This window comes from Plecotus auritus (assembly GCF_963455305.1).
Source record: "Plecotus auritus genome assembly, chromosome: 11".
Lineage (NCBI taxonomy): Eukaryota > Metazoa > Chordata > Mammalia > Chiroptera > Vespertilionidae > Plecotus > Plecotus auritus.
The window spans coordinates 22,236,516-22,259,376 of record NC_137777.1 but is presented as its reverse complement, the minus strand read 5'-3'; the positions used below and the strand labels follow the sequence as shown (position 1 = coordinate 22,259,376).

Genomic DNA, 22,861 nt, shown 5'->3' with positions numbered 1-22,861 from the left:
AATCATTATCATCATAAAGCTATATTTAAACCTCTGCAATTGCAGTGTTCTCTTTTATGTACCACATAATACTACTTCTTAATGCATTTATTATATAAATCCATAAAACTGGTGGGTGGCATAGAATCTCAAAAACTTTCCTATAATCATTTTAGGTTGATTACAATTATAATCTGTCTTCATCACTGGACCATGTCACAAAGAATATAGAACCCAAACATTTTATATGTGTGTGTGTGTGTGTATATATATATATATATATATATATATATATATAGTATCTATCTCTATCTCTATCTCTATCTCTATCTCTATCTCTATCTCTATCTCTATCTCTATCTCTATCCTATATCTATTTAGGGACATTGAATGTGCAGTCATTTCTCTTTTTTTAAAAAACTCTTTGATGCCTGGGAAAAATAGACAAACAAAATTCCATACTTATAATATACACATTTTAAATACATCTATATATATAAAGAGCCAGGGTTGTAACATCCAAAATGACTGAAGGCTCGACCAAACGCCAGGCTGTGTGTGCAGCAGGCAAGCGGGCTGAACTGATGACCTCTCGGAGAGAGAGAGAGGTGGGGCTGATCAGCAGCAGCAGCACCTGCTGGCGAGGCCGGAGAGAGAAGCAGGGTAATCAGACCCTGCTTCTCTCTCTGGGCCTCGCCAGCAGCCAAGCCTCTCTCTCTCCCCAGAGGTCAGCAGTTCAGCCCACTCGCCAGCAGCCTGGGGCAGCTGCTGATCAGCCCCACCTCTATGATCAGGCCCGGAAATAGGCCTGGAGATGATGACTGGCATAGAAACCGACCAATCAGAACCTATTCTGGGTGAACTATGAAGGCAGAACCTAAGGTGGGGGCTGAGGAGGGGTTTTAAGGGCAACAGCTGTTTGGTGTAAGGTGTAAGAAAGTGATTCAATTTTTTAATGACTGGTTTGGCAGTATAGTGCATATTGCTGGCTATCAGTCCAGATATAGGGATTATGTGTATTTGTCTGCCAAGAGCATCTCTTCCTGCTGAAAAAGCTTCCCTCCTCCATTTAAGCAATCTTATCCTATATAATCTATCTATACTAATAAAAGGGCAATATGCTAATTAGACCAGGTAGACCAGCCATCTTCCAGATGTCCAACTTCCTTTCGGACAAAGCCATGGTGGTGGGGGCCAAGGCAGAGGCAGTTAGGGGTGATCAGGCCGGCAGAGGAGGGCAGTTGGGGGCGAGATCAGGCCAGCAGGGGAGGGAAGTTAGGGGCAATCAGGCCAGTAGAGGAGGGCAGTTGGGGGTGAGATCAGGCCAGCAGGGGAGGGCAGTTAGGGCGATCAGGCAGGCAGGCAGAGGCAGTTAGGGGTGATCAGGCAGGCAGGCAGAGAGGTTAGGGGTGGTCAGGCAGGCAGGGGGGCAAGGTAGGGGTGATCAGGCCTGGAGGGGGGCAAGGTAGGGGCAATCAGGCAGGCAGGCAGGCGAGTGGTTAGGAGCCAGTTGTCCCAGGGATTGGGCCTAAACCAGCAGTCGGACATTCCCCGAGGGGTCCCAGATTGGAGAGGGTGCAGGCCGGGCTGAGGAACCCCCTCTGTGCACGAATTTCATGCACCAGGCCTCTAGTATATGAATAATATTACTCATATAAATTATATGTTTTGCTAAATCTAAGAGTTCAGCAATAATGCCTTTCTGGGAAATAGAAAGAGCCATTAATTCTTATTGATGTGCATTATATAGCTGGCTCAAACAAAGAATTGTCAACATGGAGGAATGCAGAGTATACATTTTTAAAGTCATGTTTTTTTCCTTACTGAATGTAGATGACCCTTTAAGAAATAAAGTAAAATCCCCATGTGTATAAAATGTCTGTTAGATGTCTTTGAAATGTACCAAAAATAATGTCAAGGTTTTGGGGGTTGGGGGAAATCAAATTGACTCCAGTTTCAGGAATTGTGTGTTCCTAAAGGCAGCTGTTCTCATCTGGTCTCTTCATCTCTTTGACTCTTCCTCCCTCCCTCTCTCCCACTCTTCCTCCTTCTCCTCCTTTGTCTAATTGAGAAACTTTATTAATGGTTGGAGTGTAACAATGCTCTCATATCTTTCTTTTCTTAGTTTTGTCTTAAATTTACCTTAAGCAAATAACATGTAATCAGTTTTTACTAATTTAAATACACAAGTCTAGAAATGCTAAATTGGAGGAAAGAAAACAAGAATAACACAGAAGAACATAACAGAACATATTTGAAGGATTACACTTGTTCAGATAATCCAAGTTTATTATAAGTATCAATAATTGGTGCCACAAGAAGAAAATTCTGATAGGTGTGTGAAAGAACTTTCTGATTCTCACATCTGCCATCCAGAGTGGATAACAATAGTAACAACTACGCATGTAATGCTTTCTAAATGCTGTTTTCCAAGTGACATGCTTGCATTAACTTATTTAAAACCGACCAGAATTTAAAGGGTAGGTCATAAAGATTTTCATCTACATTTTGACAGAAAACAGAATGGGAGGGAAGTAACCTGCCCAATGCCACAAAATAGTACATGGCAACATTGAGATTTACTCCAGGTAATTCACCCAGGAGTTATCACTTAATGTGTTTATGCTATTTAGATGAGTCCTGGGTAGGTTTATTATCAATTTATGGTAGAAATAATATTTAACATGTGCTAGGCACTGTGTTACATTTTTACAAGCAATATCCCATTCAATACTCACAATATTGCTATGGGATAATTTCTAGTATTACACTCATACTTATTTGATTTAGAATATTACCTTACTCAATATCAAATTGATGAATAAGCAGTAGAATATATCTTTTTCCATTTGTATACTCTAGAATCATAAGCACTAACTTCATCTTTCTAAAGCCCCGAAAGTTGGAAATAATATGTTCATTAACAATTGAAGGTGTTTATGCAAGCTGGGGACACTGTTAAATAGATTTAAATGTCTGACGTTGATTAATTGACCGACATAGCTTTTCTGCACTTCATATTTCTCAGTTGTTCAAATAGATTGCCTTTGGAATTATGATCATTTATATCTTCAAAGATAAATGAATCAATGAATTAAAAAAAGATCTGGAGGCAGGGGCAGTATTTGCAGCATATAGAGAAGAAATTGTAAAGATTGGGTTTGGAAGGAAATTTCTAGTAATATATTGTATGGTTCCTGGATAAAATATTGATCTTGCAGATGAAATTTCAACACCATTGGAAAAGTGAGTTTTATGTAGATGGAGTGACTGTAGACATGAGTTGAGGATATTCTCAAGCTGTTTTCTTTGTTGAATAGAGGTTTCTTAGCACTTGTGCATTCCTTGGGGTTCAAGCAAAAAAAGAAAAACATGGAAATACTTAAAGTGTAACATATTTAATAATAAAAATTTCCAATTTAAGACTGGACCATGAGTGTCAGAGAGAATGTACACTAGCTTTCAGGAAATAAGGAATTTGTAGAAATTGTAGAAAAATACCAGTAATATGTTCAATTGTTTGTAGCACCAAAACAGTTGTTTAAATAAGAATTCTGGCAAGCTGGTGGAATAATCTGACCTTTAACACACACTGCAGCCCATGCACTTACCTGCCAAGACATAATGATAGCTGACACTTTTAACTTACATTCCAAATTTTATGGAAGTGTGTTCTTTGGTAACATCTAATGGAGAACACCACTGATAATGAGAGATATTCTGGCAAGTGCAGTTCTAAGATTTAAAGGCACTTGAATACAGTGGAAAGATTAGAAAAGTGTGGAAATGAATTCTGGCTGCTTACCTATTTATCTATATGTTTAATATGTTCATAGTCATATCCGTATCTCCCCCGATCCCTATCGATGTCCATATGTATATCAGCATCTATTCAATTTCCATATCTAGAGCTGTGCACAGTACATGGTCCTAACATTATGAATTTGCCTCTCTCACACATGATGCCCTCTCCGGGAATTTTGTATTTGAGAGAAGCTTCAGATCATTTACTCTCAGCAAATGATCTAATTATTCAAATAAGGCCATGGCCATCTTTTTCTTTAATAGTACAATTACTGCCATCTTGACATAACCATGAATTATTTGCTGTGCTTCATGTACCCAGATATCAATAGGGTATGCATGATTTATTCTCACAGAACAGTCATTACTTTAAATATCTACTTGTTCCTGCGTTCTGCTCGTTCATTTTGAAATTAAGTAGGTTAATAGTTTGTTTCAGCAGAGAATTCCCTCTATATCACCTGTTTCGCTTTTGAGAACTGTATAACTAAAGTAAAATGGTAAGATAACTCATATCCAAGAATCTTATTGTAAGTCATGATAAATCACTGTGAAAATGCTGGTGTTATAATACAAGTTATCTCAGCCACAGCATGCCAGGTTTAGACAAAAGGGCAGCGGGTTTTGAGTCATATCACTAATGAAATTAATTTTTAGTGGCTATTTTTTATGTTCCTGAAAATATACTAGGCCATTCCACATGAATTCTCTTATTTAACAATACAAAATTCTGAGATTTTGGTAACGTTACCACTTTTATTGTTAAATAAAGCCTCTCTCTCGTCTGTGTTTTACCACTCCTCATGTCTATTTTCCTTCCATCTCATTATAAGCAGAAATATGCTATAGCTTTTTTTAATTGACTTTATTGGGGTGACATTGGTTAATAAAATGATACAAGTTTCAAGTGTACAACTCTATAATATATTAAGGGTATATGGCATCATGCACCACTGAAAGTCAATTCTCTTTACATCACCATCTATCTCCCTTTACCCTCTTCTGCCACCACTCACTGCCCTTTCCCTCTGGCAATCACCATACTGTTGTCTGTCTCTGTATTTTTTTGTTAGTTTGTTTTTTTTTTTTTTGCTTTGTTTTGTTCCTGTTTTCCTGACCCAAGGATATTTTTTTTTCCATTGATTTTCAGAGTGGAAGGGAGGGGGAGAGACACAGAGAGAGAAACATCTATGTGTTTGGATTGGTTGCCTCCTGCAGGTGCCCTGATGGGGCAGCCTGCCAGGGATTGAGCCTGCCACCGAGGTATGTGCCCTTGACAGGAATCAAATTCAGGAGCCTACAGTCCATGGACCACTGATCTATCCATTGAGCCAGACTAGCTAGGGCTGATTTTTTTTTTAACAATTGGAGTTATTTTACATTGTTATGATTCTTGAGAATACTAGTTAAAAAGCACATTTTTTTTGGTTTGTTAAAGAAAGTGTTCTGATGGCATTCACTTTCTCCTACCATCCCAATTCATTAATTGAAGTGTTATTTATTGAGGACCTTTCACAAGTATTCATTTCATGAAAGCACTAGTTATAAACTAGTGAGTTGTAAGCATTGACTTCACAAAACTTCATGTCCAAAGGAGAAAGAGACATGCTTAATAAATAGTCATACCCATAAATATTAAATTGTAATATGGAGACTTGTAAAGAATGTAACTAAAGGTACTCATAACTGAAAGAGCTTATTTTCAAATCAAGCAACAGGAGGGAGTAAAAAAGGAGCAAATCCTCATAATGCTACAACTATTAAAAAATAAGTTTAAAAGCATAAATCTTCCCTTATTTACTGAAATAAAAAAATGAAATATTCCATTATACAAGATAGTACAGCTGATTATTTACCATAAAGACAACGTCAGAAAACTAGATTTTAAAAAAAGGAAGAAAATCTTCAGATTATCCTATTATCTTGGAGAATTTAATAGTAAAAATCGTATAAATGCTGTCTAAAAACATTTAATTATTTAACATATCAAAGTGAGTGTAAAAATCTGAGATTGCATATAAAATAATTTTTATGTTTATGTGTACATTAAAAGTTAAATTTTTTATTTCTTTAAAAAAATATATTTTATTGATTTTTTTTACACAGAGGAAGGGAGAGGGATAGAGAGTTAGAAACATCAATGAGAGAGAAACATTGATCAGCTGCCTCCTGCACATCCCCTGCTGGGGATGTGCCTGCAACCCAGGTACATGCCCTTGACTGGAATCAAACCTGGGACCCTTTAGTCCGCAGGTCGATGCTCTATCCACTGAGCCAAACCAGTTAGGGCTTTTTATTTCATTAAGTGCCAAAGATAAAGAGAATGAACAGAGTATTCACTAGAAAACGGGACACAATAAGTTACAGTCTTAGACATGACTCTGTTGTGAATTTGATCAAGTTGTTTAATTTTTCCCAGTTTCGTATATCCTCTAATATGAGTATACAATTGCATGTTTTACCTACATAGAGAGATTTTTTAAAGTTATATTCAAATAAGTTTTACACTAATGGGCTCTGCATCTGCTTGTGTTGTACAACATCAACATGGGTCTCAGTGTTCACTAGGTTCCATGCGGCTTCTATTGTCAATTATTGCATAAACTAATATTTTAAAAGCTTAAAATTATATTAAAGAGCCCACAAAAGAGCTATGAATTGGTTTCTTATTGCTGCTGCCAAAAATTCCCACAAACTGAGTGGCTTAAACAACATAAATTTATTATCTTGGAGACCTGAAGGCTGATGTCCAAAATGAGTTTTGGCTGAAATCAAGGCATCAGCATGGCTGCATTTCCCTGGATATTCTAGGAGTGAATCTGTTTATTACCTCCTCCAGCTTGTAGAGGCTGCTTGTCATTCTCTGGCTTGTGATCCCCTTCCATCTTCAAGCCAGTAATGGCATTGGACCTCTGCTTCCATTATCATATCTCCTTCTCTTCCTCTGACCTTCCTGCCTCTCTGTAATAAGGACCCTGTGGATTACTACTTTGGGCCCATCCAGATAATCTAGGGTATTTTTTCCTCTCAAGATTTGAACTTAGTCATAGTGGGAACTATTTTATTTTTACATCAGTTTATTAAGAAATAAAGTTGAAAAATATCTAGAAAAATATTTAATAGCTAATTAGTTACCCAATGACCCTTCAATTTCACTACTGGATATATAGAAATATGTATATATGCTAATAAAATTATAGTAATTTTTTATGGCAGTATTATTCATAGAAGACTTAGCTGTAAAAATATTCCACCAACAGCAGAATGGATAAATTAATTAAAGCATATTCATAAACTATAATCCTATATGGTCATGAAAGTTAAATTTCATAGTAAGGCTATAAAAGTACAAACATAATGTTGAGTCAAAAAAGGCATATGCAAAATAATTTTATTGTATAATTTCATTTATATAAAGCTCTAAAACATGCATAATTAATTTGTTCTGTAGAATTTACGATAATGGTAATCTTTGGAGAGGAGTGAGATAGTAACAAATGGGAAGGAACATTAGCAAGTACTCAATATTGCTTGCAATATTTTTTAAAATATATTTTATTGATTTCAGAGAGGAAGGGAGAGTGAGAGTGAGATAGAAACATCGATGATGGGAAACATTGATCAGCTGCCTCCTGCACGCCCCTTCCTGGGGATCAAGCCCACAAGCCAGGCAGGGGCCTAACTGGGAATTGAACCATGACCTCCTGGTTCATAGGTCAACACTCAACCACTGAGCCACACCGGCCAGGCACAATATTTTATTTTTTAACTGAAATATATTTAATTTGTGATAATTCAGCAGTACATATACTTTTGATTTATGCACTCTTCTATATGGATGTTATAGTTCATTGAACATATGTATAAACAAAGAGACCAATATTAGAAGATTAAATTATAAACATATAATCTTTTATGCATATAAAAGTATAACCCAAGTATATCTGATTATACATAAGTGACACATTTTTAAAAATAAGGATATCAAAGGATTGAAGGTAAAAAAGATGTTCTAGATTAATTCTAATAAATGGAAGTTGTAAATTTAAGATAAATTTTAAGATCACATTATTATTAGAAATAGAGTGGAAGTTTAAGACAAAATATTTAATTCACCAGGAAATAAAATAAATTAAACCTTTATACATTTAATAGTGTAGCACCAACATATATTTTAAAATGGACATATTAGGAGCTTTCATCATATCCCTTTAAGTAACTAGTAGATCAGATTTAAAAAATACAGCCAATGCTAAACACCCATATTGTTAGCAGAGCAATAGTCCCAGAATAATGGTTACCTCAGAACCTGTGAATATGGTATCTCACATAGCAAAAAGGAACTTTGAAAATGGAATTAATATTACAGATGTCATAATAGGGAGATACCTGAGCCATCAATGTGAACACATCTAATTACATGGAAATTTGAAAGCAGAGAACTCTCTCACGCTGAAGAAAGAAGAGGCAGAAGCGATAACCCAGAAGTGTGATAGGAGGGGAGACCAGAGAGGTCTGAGGAACGAGAAGAACTTGGACTGCCTTTGCTGACTCTGAAGATGAAGGAACAAGGCCACAAAGCAAGGCAAGGCATGCAGGTGATCTCTAAACACTGAGAAAACCCCACAGAATAACCCCAAGTTAAAGCCAACAAGGAGACAGGGTCTTAGTCCTACAATGGCTTGGAACTGAATTCTGGCAACAGCCTTATGAACTTGGAAGTGGAAGCAGATGGAGTTCCAGTGGTTCCAGAAAGCAATGCAGCCCAGCTGACCCCTTGATTTCACCTTTGTGAGACTCCAAGCAGAGAACCAGTTGAGCTACCCTCTGCCTAGACCTACGTAACTGTGTGATAAGGATGAGTGTTGTTTAAGTTTGTGGTAAGTTGGATTAGGAATAGGAGAATAATATGCTTATTCTTTGTAAGAAAACCAGGCACATAATAAAAAATTTACACTATCTGACCCATAAAGCAAATCTTGATGAACTTCAAAGGATTAAATCCATACAGAAAATGCTATCTGACTATAATGCAAATGAGTTATACATTGGTAACAATATATAGCTAAAGCAACTTGTGTGTTTATAATTTAAGAAATATAGCTCTAAACCATGGGCCAAAGAGGAAATCACAGTGTGAATAGGTCTCTTGTGGGATGTAGCTTATGCAGCAAACATAAGAAAATTCAAAGCTTTAAATGCTTTTATACTCTAGAGAAATTGCTACATAAGTGTGTACCAGTGAACTTTTACCAAAGGTGTTGATGAAAATACAGCAGACAAATTCTAAACAACCCAAACGTCCATCAACAGTAGGATGAGTGAATGAAGTGTGGTATCTCTATGACAATGAATTCCCATGCAGCAATGGTTCTCAAAATGTGACCCCTGGATCCTTGACGGTCCTGAGACATTTTTAGGAGGCCCACTAGATCAAAGATATTTCTATAATAATACTGAGACATTATTCACTTGTTTCACTGTGCTGACATTTGTTCTCCTGCTACAAAAGTAGTAATGGGTAAAACTGCTCATGCATTAAAGAATCTAAATAGGTGACCTCAAACTATACTAGTACTCACTAGTCACTGAATTCATTATGACAGACTACCAAAGTGCAAACAAAACAATCCTATTGTACTGTTAAAGCTATAATTATTTCATTAAATATCCACCCACTGGTACCCTTGTTTTCAATGACCAGTGTGACAAAATAAAAAGTATGCAAAAAATCCTTCCTGTGTCTGCCAAAATATGATGGTTGTCCCAAAGAAAAAGTTATATGATTGAGCTGTCAGTTGAACTAACCACTTTTTTCATGGAACAAACTCTTTATTTAAAGGAATGACTAACATAAATTACTGTTGGTCACACTTGAGTATTTGGTATATGTTTTCTTTTTTATTATTATTTATTTTTACTTATTTATTTATTTATTTTACATTTTATTTTTTAAATTTTACTGGGGTGACATTACTCTACATGAACATATAGGTTTCATGTGTGGATTACTAATTTACAAAATCTGTATATAGGACCATGTGCCCACAACCCAAAGTCAAATCTCCTGTCACCCCATATTAGGGTTAAAAACTTAAATCTGACTTGTTCCTTCAGGGAAAACAACTGTCAGGATTTGTTGTCAATAATGAAGTCTGAGTTTTCATGTAAAACAATAACTTGTTGTGGTCGATTATTTTAAAATGAAAGAATAAATGTACATTTAAAATTTTCTCAGCTTCAGTTGGAATAGGGTAGATCTAGCCCACAAAACCCCTTAGAGGTTCTCAATAATGTTTTATAATGTAATCAGACCTAAGACAAAGCTGAGAACTGCTGTACAACAATGAAAATATAAGGTAATTTCAGCATAGATTAATCCTACACATTTAATGTTGATTTTAAAAAGCAAGTATATAAAATATAATTGCATTGCATGCAATTTTACATAATAATTAAAATGAGAGAAAAAAGAAATTCATAGAAATAAAAATTATGTATCTTCATTTGTTTTAGGAACATTATATTCCATGAATGTGCTTTTAAAAAAATTTTTCTTTTGGAAGTGTCAATTATAAATTACCTTATATATAATTGAGCTTATAATTATATGCAATAAACTATTAATCAGTTAAGTGATAAATTATGAGTAAGATGGTAAATATTTATTATGTAAGCATATACAATATTAACCAAAATGTAATGAAATGTAATAGAACTTAGTGGAATTTTAGAATCTGATAAAAACAAAATTGCTTCTCATTTTTAGAAATTTCAGTTTCAAGATTTCATAATTGGAGCACATCTCTTATTTCAGTATTAAATTTCACTAAATATTTCCCATTTTTACATACATTTTTAACTATTAGGACAATAAATTATTTGACAAAATTGTAAATGCTCAGTTGTTAAAATCAGTAGCAGAAAATATGCACAAACACATACTCTCACAATTCATTTCCCTAAGTTTGAATTAATCAATATTTTCATATAGATGATGAATATTATAGATACAATAAACATTAATGTGTACATATTCATAAATAAATAATAAATCATTATATTTATATATACAGTAATTGCTTTTGATAAGTGAGATCTAATCAACATGTCATAAGTTCATATATATGTATATACGTATATGTACATACATACTTATACAAAGCTTGGGGAAATGATGAAATTACTCTAATGCTCTTTGCACCCTATTAGGTAAAATGTCTGAGAAACTAACAATTAATTCCTTTATGTTTTTAGGTTAACAGGATTCCATCTGCCACCACCAGTAACAAGTACCAAATCTGTGTTCTCGCTACGTTTGACCAGTGATTTTGCAGTTAGTGCTCACGGGTTTAAAGTATATTATGAAGGTAAGTGATGTAATACAAAAGGACCACAGCATAGCCTAATGTAGTCATAAGGAAATTCTCCAGGGTGGAAATGGAAGAATCATCCAGAAGAAAGATACAGTTCATCCTGTTACCTCACATCCTGTCCCGGATCACTTTGTTATTCACCATTAATGTATAATAAAATGCTGAAATTGATGGGTGTTAATGCTTCATAGCAGTATGCCTAGCATAGAACAGTCTTTCCTTGAAATCTTAGGAAATGAGACCACGAAATCACTATAGTGTTAGAGATTAACAAAGGGAATAAAATGTGAGAGTTAAGGGAAACTGGGCCTGATGAGAGATTCAGGCACCATGGTCTCCGCCCTGCCCCCCTCTGAGCTTTGCCTCTCTGCCAAAAATCAAACCAGTAATCTGTCTTCTCTGCAAGTTCAAGTCAAGAAAAAAAATCCCACTAAGACACAAGAGTTAGCAACTCCTGTTTTAAACCAACCTTTCCAAACTCAGAGAACTAGAACAACAAAGAGGAAAACAAAAAAGTTCTTGATACTGAAGATTTTAATCTAGAAGTCTGGTACACATTCATTTGGCATCAAAACATGACTTGAACTGATTGGAGGACATATCATCTTGACTGATCTCACATAGTGTGGGAATTTATGTGTTCACTACAGAAATATTGTTTGATAATGGGGTGGTAACCCAGGCTCTGTTGAGGGTGTTAAAAATGTATAGAATCTGCATGTTTTCCTTTTTAAAAATGTGAAAATATTCCAGTGGCAAAATAATCTATTCCTGTGGCTTTCAGATAGAGGTCACGGACTTGTAATTTCTTCCATATGTGATGTGACAATAAAATTCACACCTAGTTTAGGTAACAGCCCCTGCTTTACTCATAGGAATAGCAGATCAGATTTCAGCCCACCTCCCCAGGACTGTATCACACCAGATCTAATATTGTCGTAAGTACAAAAACATAGTAGCAGGGCTGGTTACTTGCTAAAGCACATGATCATTCAAAGTATGATATGTTTAAAAAACACACTAGAAAACAACCTTATATAAAATGGAATTGCTTTAGGATAAAGGTTAGCAGTTTGCATGTGGGGCAGATTTTAAACTGAACGTTTCATCTAGTGCTACCTTTCTCATTAGAAAACAAAAATACCCTCTAGCAAACAATTGAGTAAACGTGTCTTGTCTTTTTCCCATCTTAAATAAGGCCCCTGTTGTAGCAGTGTTCAGCGCTATTTTGTACCTAATACATTATTGAACTCTTTTGTCTAGCAATGGAGGATGCATCCCAATACTTCATTTCCTCCAGTGTAATAGTAATAATCATTATTTTAAGGTGTTTTTTTTTTTTTACCACAGTTGAATATTTTTATCTTAGCAACTTAATTCATAGTTTAAAACACAAAGGTTTAATTTTAAGTAATGTAATTTTGGCAACATTGAAAGAGTTAGTAATGCAATAGTTTTTCTATTAAAGACTCCTTATTAGAAAATCTGTTTCTGTGCATGTACGTATAAAGATATTTTGGGTTAATTTATTATTTCGGTAAGTAATAAGTATGCTGAAAATGTAGCAACTTGGAAGATGACTTATGATATTGCTGTGTTTTCTGGTTTGACTGTCAAGTTTTATGAAATACTCTAAAATATATTTTTAAGGCTCCCCATTGTTTCTACACATGCAACATTAAATTTCTGCCTGACATTTGTGCTTCAGTGAAATGGACTCATATGTTTTTGGGACATTTAAATGTATGTGTGGGAGTTCCTGACTTAAAATATAAGGTACTCGGCATCCAGGTAGAATTGAAGGATTGGCTATCACGCTGCAGAATCTTCAGGTATTGATTTGTGATGGGTATCTTTTACTATGTCTGTTAGTTTTCTATTGCTACCATAACAAATGGCCACAAGTTTAGCAGCTTAAAACAATGGAAATATATTATCTCACATCCTGTAGATAAGAAGTCCTGCTTGATCTCTGTCAGTTACTCTGCTCAGGGTCTCAAAGGCTGAAATAAAAATGTCAGCTTGTTGAGCTTTTGTCAGAAGACTCTGTAAAGAATCTATTGCTGATAGCTCCTGTAGGCCTCTCTCTCTCATACTCTCTTCCCTGAGTCCTACATCTGAGAGCCAACATTGGAGCATTGAGTCCCTCTCCCTGCCTTCCTCCTCTGATACATCTCTCTACTATCTTCTCCCCTCTACATATCTGACTTCAGCTGGAAGTATTTCTCAGCTTTTAATGGTCTATGACTCAGGGGTGGGCAAACTTTTTACTCGAGGGCCACAATGGGTTCTTAAACTGGACCGGAGGGCCGGAACAAAAGCATGGATGGAGTGTTTGTGTGAACTAATATAAATTCAAAGTAAAGGAGCGGAGGGGAGAGCAAGAGAACCGGATAGAACAGCCGGATCTGGCCCGCGGGCCGTAGTTTGCCCACGACTGGACTCTATGTGATTACATGAGGCTACTGGAGTAATCAAGACTAATCTTAGTATATCTGCAAAATCCTTCTTGCCATGTAGCCTAACATATTAACAGGTTCCAGAGATTTTTTTTCTGGAGCGGGTGTTGGTGGTCTTCATTTGTCCTACTGCACAGGCACAACGCTATGTAACACTTTACCGAGGGCATAGCTATAAGCGTTCATTATTTAACCAGGGTCAGCGATGCTATAAAAGCCAACAGGTATATGAATTGTGACATCCAAACACTTAGTTTAACATTTCAAAGGCTGTCCTTTCTTTTTAAAAAGTTTATTGTTGAAAGTATTGCATATGTCCCTCTTTTTTCTCCCATTGACCCTTTCTAGCCCCTCCCCGCCCCCTGCTCCAGACCTTCACCGCCCTATTGTCTGTAACCATATATGCATACAAGTTCTTTGGTTGATCTCTTCCCACGCACCTTTCCACCCTTGCCGAACAAAATAAACTGATGAGCGAAATAGATCTAGAGACACAGAAGCATGGAACAGACTCTTGAATCAAGGCTTTTCTTCAATACCAGCCTCAACCCTCACATTTTGGATCCAGGTTATCATATACAGTTACCTCAAACTACAACTCTGTATCCTACGGATGCTGTAGTAAAATTAATCCTCTAGACAATTCCTCTACATTTATCCTTGCATCCCTTTTTTTATTTCAAGATGATCCTAATGTCTGAATCTCATTTATTTTCTTTTCATCTCCCTCTACATAATAATGTATTATTTTCTTCATTTTAACAAACTTCCCAAGACTTTGTCCTTATGGATTAGGATTTATGAAAATGTGACTTATTAGTGATATTTGTACATTTATCTATATTTGTCAAACTGCCAACACTGGACCACATGCATTAGAATCATCTGGCTAATGACACTGTTACTGTTAGGTATCATTTAATGAGTAATTTCTTTTCAGCCAATCACAGTGCTAAATATTTTATACGGATTTTTCTCACACTGAAAATTTTTTAAAAATTGCAATGAGCAGGGATTTAACAAAGCAACAACCTTAATGTAAAAATATGTTTAAATGCCCTGCAAATGTAAATTGTATACATTTAGGAGACTTATTTTTATATCTACACTAATAAAAGAGAAACATGCAAATTGACTGTCCCACCAGACAACCAGGAGCGAGTATGCAAATTAACCCAAAAAAGATGGAGGTTAATTTGCATACGCAGGTGTGGAGTGAAGACTGAAGACTGAGTAGAAGGGAGCCAAGTGCTGCAGAAGGGAGTGAAGCAGTGGAGAAGGGAACGAGGCAGCAGAGAAGGGAGGGAGCGAGGCAGGGGAGAACAGAGGGAGCAAAGCAGCGGAGACGGGAGGGAGCGAGGCAGCGGAGATGGGAGCGAAGCCTGCCTCGGTGGACTTTGCTCCCTTCTCTGCTTTGCTCTGGCCACAGGAAGCCATATTCTTGCAGGAATCTTCCTGCAAGGGGCCGCTAGTATAACTATAAACATAATTCCATTTATAGTTAAATGGATGTAACCACATAGAATTTAGTATGAAAGAGCATTACAAAAAAAAATTACTGCCGAAACCGGTTTGGCTCAGTGGATAGAGCATCGGCCTGCGGACTGAAGGGTCCCGGGTTCGATTCCGGTCAAGGGCATGTACCTTGGTTGCGGGCACATCCCCAGTGGGAGGTGTGCAGGAGGCAGCTGATTGATGTTTCTCTCTCATCGATGTTTCTAGCTCTCTATCCCTCTCCCTTCCTCTCTGTAAAATATCAATAAAATATATTTAAAATAATATTTTTAAAAAATTACTGAAAATGTTGTGTATTGAAACAATATGTATTACAAAAGCTGCAATATATTTTTGTATATAATATGTGACCTTTGTATTATTGATCCTTTTAAATTAATTAAATCATTTATTTATTTATTTTTATTGATTTCAGAGAGGGAGAGAGAGAGATAGAAACATCAATGATGACAGAGAATCATTGATCAGATGCCTCCTGCATGCCCCCCCACTAGGGATTGAGCCCGCAACCCAGGAATGTGCCCTTGACTGGAATCGAACCTGTGTCCCTTTAGTCTACAGGCCCACGCTCTATCCACTGAGCCAAACTGGCTAGAGCTCTTTGTCCTTTTGAAATAATTGACATACAAAAGAATATTTATGCTAGTTACTATTCTATTCAGCTTCCTGTCACACATGTTTATTAAATGTTTATCTTTGAAAACATCAAATTATTTTAGTGATTTTAATTTCAGGGGTTAATTTCAATTCCTAAGCTTTAACAATTTAAACTGCAGTATGAAATTTAATGAAGAGCTTACAATTTAGAATCAAGTGAATTATGTTTCTGGCAAGATAGTTGAATTGTGAGAAGATAAATTTAAAATAAAGTTACATACATAGTTTGCTGGCAATAAAGGCAGGTTAGATTCATAAAAGAAGTAAATGAATCTTCACCTTAAACACTTTTATGAATAAATGAGAAATATTTTTTAAAAGACAGTGCAAGGAGATATCATACATGCAAACACGTTTTTTTTTTTTCTTCTTGATCAAATTCAAGTCTTTTGCCTTTGGGTTCCTTAGAGTCAGCCTGCGTAGGATTTGAAACATCCTAATTCTACAGTGGCCTCCTCGCTAAATCATGAGTATCTTCTCTTCCATTTAAACAGTGGGAAGTGTTCAAAATCCCAATCCAGAGAATGACACAAATCAGCCTCTTCCTTAAATATTATCTTTAAAATGGAATGAAAAGACAGTTATAATAAATATGTGGATTTGGTTGGGTATACACAAACACTTATTACTACTTGTTCTACATCATTTATCCAGGAAGACATAAATCACTTTCAACTGTACTCAGAACAAAGCTTCAATAGTACTATGATCACTATAAATGTTTTTAGAAATTAAGCCATACATTTTAAGTGTTTTGTGTTTCTGCACAGTGTGGCATACACAACCTCTGAAACTATATAGATCTCCAGCCTTGTTTCCCACCACCCTTTGCCTCAACTTATGAAACAGTCACACGAACATATTACATTTCTACATATACTATGCTTTTTTAAGCTATTCTACCTCCAACCTCCATCTCCTCTGCTCAGATTACCCTTCACAAACCTCTTTGACCAGCCCACTTATTTCTTATCTTTCCAGATTTGTGTAGACCTTAATCAACTTCAGAAAGTCATGTATGGAAGCCAGGGTTGAGCCCAACAATGCCCAATGACCTTTTCTCTATGTGCACAGATATTTACACACCTTATCACAATACTATATTCTACCATTTTAGAGTGTTCACTCACACTAGTCCATGAGAAACTTGAGGATATAGAATATATTTTATTTGTTTTGTAAAAATATCCCATATTTCAGCACATTCCTGCAACACTGCAAGCACTTAACAAATGCTTGTTAAATTCAACTGATATACAGGATATCTAATAATTTTATCAGTGATGAGGAAAGATTAAACACATCTGTTTCTTTCAAAGAATTAAAACTCCAGTGAATGTGTTAAAAGGCAGACATTTGCCATGTTTACCCACTTAGAAATTGGGTAAACATGTATTTACATTAAATGAATAAGGTTTAAAAAAATTATTGGCCTTTATTTGAGAAAAGCCATAAATGAAACATGTAATTATTTTTACTATTTATGGATATTTTCTTTGCTTCAAAATCTTTACTACTTTGAACTAAATGGTTTATTTCTTTTTTTGTGGGGAGGGAGTTCATTGATACCAGAAATGGTATTAAAAAAAAACACAAAAAAATGACCTTATACAATCTGATGGCATTTTATGCCATTAATTGGAGGGAATAGTATTATAGTGTTGGGATTTAAAACACAAGGTCAGCACTAACTGTAAACATTTCTAAAGCATTGTATGTAATTGTCTAAAACATAATGTACTGAAAAAGAATTAGAGTTCAATCAAAACCACAATTTCAAAAAGCAAAAAAATAGGAATATTTAGTAAATTTATTTAAATGAATAAAGTGTAAATGATACAGAACTGAAAGTATTAGAAATATCTATATAATGGAAAGTGAATATAAATTAGCCAACTCTATATGAACATTTCCAGCTAAGAATTCATACAAGCCCTTTTTATATATACATGACATGATTCTGGCAAAATTAAGCCAGAATATTAAAAATATTCACACATTTTATAAATGGTGTGGAATAAGTTTTAACAATAACCTTTTACATGGATGGAAACCCCTGATTTAATTCCATACTTTATTCATGCCAGAAGCATAGTTGGTTTTAATTTTTTAAATTGATATTGGTATCACACACCTTGACTTATTAATGATTAAGGCATTTTGTATGCACAGTATCTCAGTGTGGACAAAAAGTTTTGTTACAGAATTTACCAGGAGACTGAAAAATACACAGGGAGTACCCAGAGACTCAGGATAAACCCATTTATTTTCAGATGTTTCAGATGTACCAGAACAGTGACTCAGGGGGTCAGTTCTCCAAAACCCTGAGTGAATGAGATATGGAGGAAGCTTTTCCTTTATACCCTTTGGTTTCTTTGTCCCCCAAATATGGATCAGGCTTCCGGACCTTTCGAGGGCTTTGTGAAAAGCTCCATGTGTTGGGATGGGGGATGTGAGATTACACCCAAAGGCCTGGCCTGACGCCAGTGCTGATAACTAATGCCGGATGTTGGGCGACATTTAATGCCGGTGGTCTTGATCTGGCATCTAGAATGGTTCAGGAATCTGGAGAAGGGGCTGTGCGTAAATTAAATAAGAGTCCAGAGACGAAACATAATTTTGAAAGGCATATGGGAGGGGGGCGGGCAGAGGAGCTTGGCTAAAGAAACCAAGTTCTCCTTGTCTCAGGACCCCTTGCTTTTTATTAACACAAATTGTCCTAAGGCAAGGTGGAGATATATACTTCAAAGGCCAGGGTTAGTCTACAGAATCCATTGTCAGATTGGGGAATAGCCTACAGCTATTCAGGTGTTTGGCCAGTAGGAGGCAATAACATGTAGATTAAGATGTCCTGAGCTGTCTGGCAGCAAACAATCAATTTAATGCATCCTTTTCAGGTTTGGGGAAATGCCTTCAGCCATTCCCAACAAGCGATAACATATGTGACTTAGCCCTTGTTGAGTCCCCAAGTTCTATCAACCTTTTGATGAAACTCTTGCAATTATGACATGCTGGAGTTGGCTTCTGGCAGATAACCTCCTCAGGGGTTTGTGTATGGTTCATGTTTTATGGCCTCTGCAAAAAGGGAGTATTCCGGGAAATAGGTTCTGCAAGGCAGGACAGGCATCAATGGAGTTAATTATTGGCTAGCAAGAGTGTGCATTAGAAGGCAGGTTACTGGCACAGATTCAGATTGCTAGCCTTCCCAACAATGTCTTATATTCCCTATTAGTTTTAGAATTGATTATTTGCTATGATGTTTTGAACTTTCAAAGTCTTTTCAACATAAGAAAATAGCTACACGCATTTGAGTGTTTTCTTATAAAATACAATCTTAAAAAAAGTAATGATTCATCTTTTTGGTTTCTAGTATTGTTTTCTTATTTTTTTTCACATAGCATAAAGTATATTCTTATGCAGGATTGCATTAAGATCCAGTATTTTTAGACAATGTTACCAAATAACAATATAAATAGAAATGCATCAAAGGTGAACAATCTTCATAGGGCACCTTCACCTCATTGAAGTTGAAGTTGCTCCTTTCAGATAATTTTTCACTTAAATATAAAGCAGATTGTTACAGTTTTGTTAGTGTTCTCATTATGTGGCTATATAAAAAAAGGGTTTTGATTTCTTCCACAATTTACCATTTTATTATGAGGCATTTTTTGGAAATCAAGTAGTTCAGGGATGTTTTGTATAACCAAATGCTCTTTAATTAATGAAGTCTCTCAATGCAACTGTAATAAATAAGCATCTACATCCTTAGCTATATTATCAGTATTATCCTGGAACCAAAGTTAGATGGTTGTCTTGTTCCCACAATCGCTTAATGGTTGTTTTAAAATGTGAATATTTTCATCATTTACAATTTCTGTTTGGGATGATAGTTCTGATGACCACCTTTTAAAACAACTACTATACAGTCTTCAAATCTGTTTTTAAATGGTGTCTTTACTAGAGACAATAAGTATACACGGCAGCAAGGTGCAGTGTAATGTTTTCTTCCTGTAAATTATTGGTCAATAAAAAAAGGCCACCCACCCCTACTCCAAGGTCTTCTGTCTTCACCAAAATAAGCTGCAAGTTCACTTACAATTCCCTTTTTCCAGAAAGTTAAAGCTACATTCAATCACAAATTTCTGCTGAACAAAACTTGTACCATTGTTTCATGATCCTGAGAAACCTCAAAAAACAACACAAAAAAACACATTGTATTTTGATGATGAGTGTCTGTAAAGAATCAGAATCACTGGAGTTAAGCAAATATGTTAGACTCTGAAGGTGTAATTCTTCAGGCAGGTGGCCTGTACAGCCAGTTTATTTTATTTGCCATGTCACAGCCCCAACATCTAGGAGACTGTTCTTTTCATAACAAAGACTTGGAAAAGGATAATAAAATTTCCTTCTGCGGTACATCACCTTAGGTAGTTTGTCTGGGTTATTCACAGCTTACCCAATTGTTCTATTTATGTAAGTAGCCACCTATTTGTAGATGTCTTAACCTTCATGTTCTTATTAGTGAAAATAGACATCCCTTTTTCTAGGAAGATCAGTGGAATGAACCTCAATATTATCACAAAAGTTTCATTTGTTAACATTGTAGATTTCAGATCTCTTGAATACCCGCCCCTCAGCCCAGCCCTGGTGCTGATGAATGGTGCCTGGAGTCCAGAAAGTCCCTTTGCATCTGGGAGAGCCCCACTCAGGGCCATTCAAATGTGGCTGCCTGCCATTTATTCGAATAGAGAAAGAAACCAGTGGTGTGTTCAGTTCCTTGTCCCCTAAACACAAATGAGATGGGTGTGTTTATTACTTTATTAACTACAATGTAGTCAAGGGAAATGCATAAAATCAGGTTTATACAGCTTAAACACAGGCATTAATAATACAATCACTATTATATTAGTTGTCACACTGGTAACTAGAATCTAAGGAAGAAATATATTATGGATATTTTTTATAAACTTTGCAAATGCACTGATAAAATACGTTATAATTATTTGAAAACATTGCTGGGTCCTGGTGAATATTTTCTCTCCTCTAAATAATGCTCCCTGTTAGCTCATGCACATTTTACAGACTGACCCCTGTGCCATTCCCAACCCACGTCTTTCAGGTGGTGATAGTGGGAGGCTGTATTTAAACAAATTTAATGAGCATGGGATCGCTTTTTCATTCTGGCTTGACCCTGTTCTTGCTGAGGAATGTTTATTTGCACAATGACAGACTCGTCTGAAATATGCGTCTGGTCAGAGGTCCAACCCCAGAGGGTGGTGCTGGGAGGCCTGAGTAGACCCAGCCACCCCTCTTGCTCCTCAGGTGGGAGAAGGGTTTAATAAACAAGCAGGGCCAAGCCTGCTCTGCTCACCTCCACACCCCTGCTCAGGAGAGCCAGAGAACCAGTGACCTGGCACACATGTAACCTGAAACTGCAAAGAAGATTCTGCAAAATAAACCTGGTTAGGAAATTCACCAGATTGGCATGTCTTCTCTGTGCATGACACTCTTCCAGGATGGTGTGAGTCTTCAGTCTGCACCCAGTCTGACCCTCTGTCTCTTGGTTCTGAGATGCCCTGTGAGGAGATCCAAGTTGTGCTGCTGAAGCCCCTGCAGAGTGGCGGCTGCTGGCTCTTCCCCAGCCTGGAGGTGGAGCCTAAGCCTGGTGGAGATGACTGAAGGGGAATACAGGCAGCTGCACCAGGAGGCAGCAGCTGAAGGCCCGGAAAGCCTGCTGCAGACAGGCCTCAACACTGCCTCGCAGGCTACTAGTGTTGGGCGGGGCTTCCCAGGGGCAGGGCGTAACAGCAGCCAGGATTGCAGCACACAGGGAAGGAGCAGGTGATGGAGAGGGGGCCTCCGAGGTGGCCCCGCTGGCCAAGGGCAGCATTTCATGCTCATAGAGCATAAAAAAAAAAAAAAAAAGCTGAAAATGAGAAATTGCTAAAGTCAGTGATATATGACCTACTTAATCTTTGTGCTTCATGTGGAAAAGATGAGATGGTGTTTAAGGTTGTATTTTATTCTCCAGAAATAGAATGATTAAACCTAGTAGGTAATTTCATTTCACATTGAATTTCCTTCTTTTATATAGGTTGCTGAATGTGTCATATTTGTCAACTGCTATAATTTATCATTTTGATATGTACGCTAGAATTAAGTTTAATTGAGACAGTGATTAATTCAATATTCTAATTATATGTCAAATGTAATTTTTGTGTTTCACAGATTCGAAGGCCATACTTTTGGGACAAGTTGTTATAATTGATAGAACAAAAATAGAAGTTTAAAAGAAAAAGCATAGTATGAGATAGGTCAAGAAATTAATGTGTGAATTTATCTTGATTTCCCCACTACCAAAATGTGGTACATTAGAAAAATTAATTTTATGTTCATTATTTGTTTTTAAGCATGATTATTAAACTTAAACTTAACATGGATTCTTCTTTATTAAAATACTACAGGCCCAGTGCACAAATTCGTGCACCAATGGGGTCCCTCGGCCTGGCCTGCTGGATCGGGCCGAAACTGGCTCTCCAACATCCCTTGAGGGGTCCCAGATTGTAATAGGGAACAGGCCAGTCTGAGGACCCCACCGGTCATGAAAGGGGTTGGGGAAGGACGCAGGAGGTTGACCAGCCAGGGAGGGACTGTGGGAAGGCTCTAGGGCATGTCTGGCTCGTCTCACTCAGTCCTGATTACTGGACCCCAGCAGCAAGCTAACCTACAAGTTGGAGCATCTGCCCACTGGTGGTCAGAGCACATCATAGCGAGCGGTTGAGCAGCCTTAGCATATCATTAGCATGTAACACTTTGATTGGTTGAACGGCTGACCAGCTGACCGGACACTAAGCATATTAGGCTTTTATTATATAGGATTATGCTATATAATAGGGTAACATTTAATTTAATGAAAAAGTAAACACAGCTAAAATAAAATATGTAAATCAAATATTTCAATAGGAATAATAACAGGTATCAATCATTTTGATTCAATTAACATACCTACTGTATTAGAGGAAATTATATATCTTCATGGAGAAGTAATTATGTCATCAAATTCCATTTTCA

General features: G+C 36.6%; 1 protein-coding gene across 2 annotated transcripts in view; it reads left to right on the top strand.

The window, feature by feature from the left end:
- CSMD3 (CUB and Sushi multiple domains 3) overlaps positions 1-22,861 on the top strand; it is a 931,825-nt gene that overhangs the window by 127,766 nt on the left and 781,198 nt on the right. For both annotated transcript variants that reach the window (XM_080646869.1, XM_080646870.1), the window contains exon 3: positions 11,041-11,153. In XM_080646869.1, coding sequence (XP_080502995.1) covers positions 11,041-11,153 — 113 coding nt within the window. The remainder of the gene's footprint in view (positions 1-11,040; positions 11,154-22,861) is intronic.